Source organism: Arachis stenosperma, chromosome 4, assembly GCF_014773155.1.
Source record: "Arachis stenosperma cultivar V10309 chromosome 4, arast.V10309.gnm1.PFL2, whole genome shotgun sequence".
NCBI classification, from domain to species: domain Eukaryota; kingdom Viridiplantae; phylum Streptophyta; class Magnoliopsida; order Fabales; family Fabaceae; genus Arachis; species Arachis stenosperma.
The window spans coordinates 130,469,240-130,475,462 of record NC_080380.1 but is presented as its reverse complement, the minus strand read 5'-3'; the positions used below and the strand labels follow the sequence as shown (position 1 = coordinate 130,475,462).

The following is a 6,223-nucleotide window of genomic DNA, read 5'->3' as shown; positions in this document are numbered from 1 at the left end:
CCAAAGAATTATCTCACAATGGTTCGGGGGAAATACTTAGATTTTAGTCCGGAAAATGTGAGGTTGGCATTCCACTTGCCCATGATGCAAGGAGATGAACGCCCCTACACTAGAAGGGTCAACTTTAATCAAAGGTTGGACCAAGTCCTTATGGACATATGTGTGGAAGGAGCTCAATGGAAGAGAGACTCCAAAGGCAAGCCAGTCCAACTAAAAAGACTGGATCTCAAGCCTATAGCTAGAGGATGGTTGGAGTTCATTCAACGCTCCATCATTCCCACTAGCAACCGATCTGAAGTTACTGTGGATCGGGCCATCATGATTCATGGCATCATGATTGGAGAGGAAGTAGAAGTTCATGAGGTCATCTCCAATGAAATCTACAAAATAGCCGACAAGCCCTCACCCATGGCACGGCTAGCTTTTCCTCACCTTATTTGCCATCTATGTTACTCAGCTGGAGTTATCATAGAAGGAGACATCTCCATTGAAGAGGATAAGCCCATCACCAAGAAGAGGATGGAGCAAGCAAGAGAGACCCTTCACGGTTCTCAAGAGATGCATGAGGAAGCTCATCATCAAGAAATCCCTGAGATGCCTCAAGGGATGCACTTTCCTCCCAACAACTATTGGGAACAACTCAACACTTCCTTAGAAGATTTGAGCCACAATGTGGAACAATTAAGGGTGGAACATAATGAGCACTCCATCATTCTCCAAGAAATAAGAGAAGACCAAAGAGCAATGAGGGAGGAGCAACAAAGGCAAGGAAGGGACATAGAAGAGCTTAAGGACATTGTTGGTCCTTCAAGAAGAAGACGCCACTAAAGGTGGATTCATTCCTTGTTCTTTATTTCTTTCTGTTTTCGGTTTTTAATGTTATGTTTATCTATGTTTTGTGTCTTTACTTCATGATCATTAGTGTGTAACCATGTCTTAAAGCTATGAATAAAATCCATTAATCCTTCACCTCTCTTAAATGAAAAATGTTTTTAATTCAAAAGAACAAGAAGTACATGAATTTCGAATTTATCCTTGAATTTAGTTTAATTATATTGATGTGGTGACAATACTTTTTGTTTTCTGAATGTATGCTTGAACAGTGCATAATTTTGATCTTGTTGTTTATGAATGTTAAAACTGTTGGCTCTTGAAAGAATGATGAACAAGGAGAAATGTTATTGATGATCTGAAAAATCATGAAATTGATTCTTGAAGCAAGAAAAAGCAGTAAAGAAGAAGCTTGCGAAAAAAAAAAGTGGCGAAAAAAAAATAGAAAGAAAAAAAAAGGCAAGCAGAAAAAGCCAATAGCCCTTAAAACCAAAAGGCAAGGATAAAAAGGATCCAAGGCTTTGAGCATCAATGGATAGGAGGGCCCAAGGAAATAAAATCCAGGCCTAAGCGGCTAAATCAAGCTGTCCCTAACCATGTGCTTGTGTCATGAAGGTCCAAGTGAAAAGCTTGAGACTGAGTGGTTAAAGTCGTGATCCAAGGCAAAAGGGTGTGCTTAAGAGCTCTGGACACCTCTAACTGGGGACTCTAGCAAAGCTGAGTCACAATCTGAAAAGGTTCACCCAGTTATGTGTCTGTGGCATTTATGTATCCGGTGGTAATACTGGAAAACAAAGTGCTTAGGGCCACAACCAAGACTCATAAGTAGCTGTGTTCAAGAATCAACATGCTTAACTAGGAAAGTCAATAACACCATCCAAAATTCTAAGTTCCTAGAGAAGCCAATCATTCTAAACTTCAAAGGAAAAAGTGAGATGCCAAAACTGTTCAGAAGCAAAAAGCTACAAGTCCCGCTCATCTAATTATAATTAATATTCATTGATATTCTGGAATTTATAGTATATTCTCTTATTTTTTTTCCTATTTGATTTTCAGTTGCTTGGGGACAAGCAACAATTTAAGTTTGGTGTTGTGATGAGCGGATAATTTATACGCTTTTTGGCATTGTTTTTAGGTAGTTTTTAGTAAGTTCAAGCTACTTTTAGGGATGTTTTCATTAGTTTTTATGTTAAATTCACATTTCTGGACTTTACTATGAGTTTGTGTGTTTTTCTGTGATTTCAGGTAATTTCTGGCTGAAATTGAGGGACTTGAGCAAAACTCTGAAAAAGGCTGACAAAAGGACTGCTGATGCTATTGGAATCTGACCTCCCTGCACTCGAAATAGATTTTCTGGAGCTACAGAACTCCAAATGGCGCGCTCTCAACGGCGTTGGAAAGTAGACATCCAGAGCTTTCCAGCAATATATATTAGTCCATACTTTATTCGGGAATTGACGACGTAACTTGGCGTTGAACGCCAAGTACATGCTGCTGTCTGGAGTTAAACGCCAAAAAAACGTCATGATCCGGAGTTGAACGCCCAAAACACGTCATAACTTGGAGTTCAACTCCAAGAAAAGCCTCAGCTCGTGGATTGATCAAGCTCAGCCCAAGCATACACCAAGTGGGCCCCGGAAGTAGATTTATGCATCAATTACTTACTCATGTAAACCCTAGGAGCTAGTTTATTATAAATAGAACATTTAACTATTGTATTAGACGTCTTTTGACCACAGGGGATCCTGGATTGTAAATTGAATCCTGTGATCACATTTTGGGGGCTGGCCTCTCGGCCATGCCTGAACCTTTCACTTATGTATTTTCAACGGTGGAGTTTCTGCACACCATAGATTAAGGGTGTGGAGCTCTACTGTACCTCAAGTTTCAATACAATTACTATTACTTTCTATTCAATTCTCTTTTATTCTTATTCCAAGATATACGTTGCACAACACTTTGATGAATGTGATGATCCGTGACACTCATCATCATTCTCACATATGAACGCGCGTGATTGACAACCACTTCCGTTCTACCTTAGGCCGGGCGCATATCTCTTAGATTCCCCAACAGAATCTTCGTGGTATAAGCTAGATAGATGGCGGCATTCATGGGGATCCGAAAAGTCTAACCTTGTCTGTGGTATTCCGAGTAGGATCCTGGGAATCCGGAAAGTCTAACCTTGTCTGTGGTATTCCGAGTAGGATTCCGGTATTGAATGACTGTGACGAGCTTCAAACTCCTGAAGGCTGGGCGTTAGTGACAGACGCAAAAGAATCAATGGATTCTACTCCAACCTGATTGAGAACCGACAGATGATTAGCCGTGCTGTGACAGAGCATTTGGACCATTTTCACTAAGAGAATATGATGTAGCTATCAACCAAGGGTGATGCCTCCAGATGATTAGCCGTGCAGTGACAGCGCATAGGACCATTTTCCTGAGAGGATTAAAAGTCGCCATCGATGATAGTGATGCCCTACATACAGCTTGCCATGGAAAGGAGTAAGAAAGATTGAAGGAAGAGTGAGTAGTGAAGTAGAGTTTCAAGAGGAACACAGCATCTCCATACACCTATCTGAAATTCCCACTATTGATTTACATAAGTATTTCTATCTCTTTTTATTTTCTATTTATTATTAATTTTCGAAACCTATAATCCTTTAATCTGCCTAACTGAGATTTACAAGGTGACTATAGCTTGCTTCATACCAACAATCTCTGTGGGATCGACCCTTACTCACGTAAGGTATTACTTGGATGACCCAGTACACTTGCTGGTTAAGTTGAACGGAGTTGTGAACCATGGTATTGGCATCATGTTTTTGGTGCCATTACCAGGGAAAGAAAAAGCAATGAATTTTACAAAATACAATAACAAAGGAATCACAATTTCGTCCACCACCGAGATTTTTCTTTTTCTGTGCTACTTGTCGGACAGATGGATTTAATGCCAACTTGTGGGATATGATGGATGGATCAATACCTGGCATATCAGTTGGGGTCCAAGCAAACAGGTTGGCATTGTGCTGTAAGAATGCTCGGAATGATGATTTTTCTTCTGAGGATAATGTTGAGCCGACGTATGTGAATTTGTCTGTGCTTTCTGTGAAATAGACTTTATGCAGGTCTTCTGTTGGGGTTGGTCTTTCAAAGGTTCCTTCTCTTGGATCAAGATCGGCCAGGACTGGTAGATCGTCCATGCTGCCGATGTTATGAACATGGGCTTTTGTGTTTCAGTTAGGTCTTTTGAGACTGTTGTTGTAGCATTCCCTGGCTTCTCGGGCATCACTGTGAATGGTTGCAATTGTGTTATCCTGCAAAGGGAACTTTACACAGAGATGAATTGTAGATACTATAGTGCCGAACTTATTTAGAAAAGGTCGGCCAAGTATTAAATTGTAAGGACTAAAACAGTCAACTACCAGTATTGAATATCTGAAGTTTTTGACAAGGGAAACTCACCAAGTGTGGTTTGTAACCACACAGAACCCATAACCGGGACTCTCTCACCTGAGAATCCTACCAAGTCACGAGTGGAAGGTTGAAGGATGTTACTGCTCAGTTTTATTTTTTGGAATGTTGAGTAAAAGAGAATGTCAGCGCTGCTGCGTGAGTCGAGCAACACCTTTTTTACTAGGAGATCTTCGAGCTGTAGGGAGATTATGACCGGACCATCTAGATTTGCTACACTGTTGTCATGATCGACTGTCTGGAATGTTATTTGTGCAGATTGTAGTAGTGGCTGCTATTGAGTTTGATCGGCGTTGATGTAAAGCATAGCTCGGTAAGATCTCTTTCTTGCCGAGCTTGTGGCTCCTCCACCTGCAAAACCTCCGGAAATACAGTTACTTATACGTGTTGGTTGTTCGGGATGGTTGTTGTTAGGTCGGTCTTTATCTCGGTCATGTTGTGTGGCCGAGCTTTGGTCTCTAAAAAGGAGTGCTCGCCACTGCATGTGGCCGCCGATGTATTTGTCGAGGTGACCTTGCCAAGCTAGTCGCTCCAGTAGGTCTTTGGCGATGACACAGTCGTTGGTAGTGTGTCCGTGCTTCTGGTGGAAGGAGTAGTATTTTGATCGGTCCATGCCTTTTGAATCTGGGTAACTGCCAGCTTTTCTTGGTGGCTTGATTAATTTTGAATTCAAGATCTCCTTGATGATGTCGTCATGCTTGGTATTGAATTTGATGTAGGACTCATATTGTGGAGTTGGTTTGAAATTCTTCTTGTTGTCTCGCGTTTCGTCGTTGTCTCTATAGTGAGGCTTTTCTACGTTCCAAACTTGTTGGAGTTCTTCGATATTGATCTGTCCTTTAGCCTTTTCATGGAACTCGGCCATAGTCTTAGGTTTGGCTACAGCAATAGTTTCCTGGAATTTTCTTGGTCGCAGTCCGCTTTTTATGGCGTGCAGTTCTACCTTGGGGTAAAGGTCGGGTATGCTCATGGCTATCTTGGTGAAACGCGTCATGTAATCTTTGAGGCTTTCTTGATGGTCTTGCCTGATTGTATTCAGGTAATCAGAGTCGTGTAGGTAAATGGCTGATCCGGCAAAGTGCTCCTCAAAGGGCTTTGATAAGTCTCGAAAGCGAGAAATAGAACCTGCAGGCAAAGAACAAAACCAATCAAGTGTAGGACCGTCTAAGTAAGATGGAAAGCAACGACATAAAACTTTATCAGATGCACCGTTTACTAACATTATGGAGGTGAATTTTTTGATGTATTTCTTCGGATCACTCAACCCGTCATAGGGAGTCAGGGTGGTCGGCAAAGTGAATCTCATAGGTAGCACGAAATTCATCACTTCAGCTGTAAAGGGCCCAAGGGAGCTTTCTATGTTGTCATTCTCATCTTCTGGCCGAGCTTCCTCATCATGCTCGAGTTGATCTTCCTCCTGCCGAGCAGTGTCAGAGACGTGTGTTGGTCCTGACCGATGTTCGGTCTATCTTGTCGGTTCTTGCCTATCGTTGTTGTTGTTGATCCGAGTGTTATTCAGGTTGGCAATTTGATTTGCCATTCTTTGGTTCTCTTCTGCCATGCGCTGGTTAACTTGCCGCAACTCAGTCACCACCTGAAGAAGCTCGGATGGTGTGGGTGGAAATTGTTCAGCCATGACTTTAAACGAGAACCTCGAGGCCGATGATATATGGAAGAGTTTGTATTTTCGGCCCCACGGTGGGCGCCAATTGTTCGTGTATAAATACCTGGAGGGAGAGCTCGTTCTCTGGGAATCGACGCCGAGTTGTTATCTTTGGTGCCGACCTTCGAGCTTTGTGGTAATCCGAGCTTTACTCCAAGAGGATGTCCAATCGCGTAGAGCTTTGAGCAAGAAACAGGGGGGAGTGTACCTGCAAAGGCACTTCTAAGCTTAAGTTAGTATTGAGAATTCAAT

The 6,223-nt window shown here is 42.0% G+C and overlaps 1 protein-coding gene across 1 annotated transcript; it reads right to left on the bottom strand.

Annotated features, from left to right (window-relative positions):
* Nucleotides 1–4,255: 4,255 nt before the first annotated feature.
* Nucleotides 4,256–5,944, bottom strand: LOC130975525 (uncharacterized). The gene is made up of 3 exons (XM_057900310.1): nt 5,846–5,944; nt 4,640–5,725; nt 4,256–4,546 (listed from the first exon to the last, which is right to left on the bottom strand). The coding sequence occupies exons 1-3, from the start codon at nt 5,942–5,944 to the stop codon at nt 4,256–4,258; spliced, it is 1,476 nt and encodes a 491-aa protein (XP_057756293.1).
* Nucleotides 5,945–6,223: the final 279 nt, after the last annotated feature.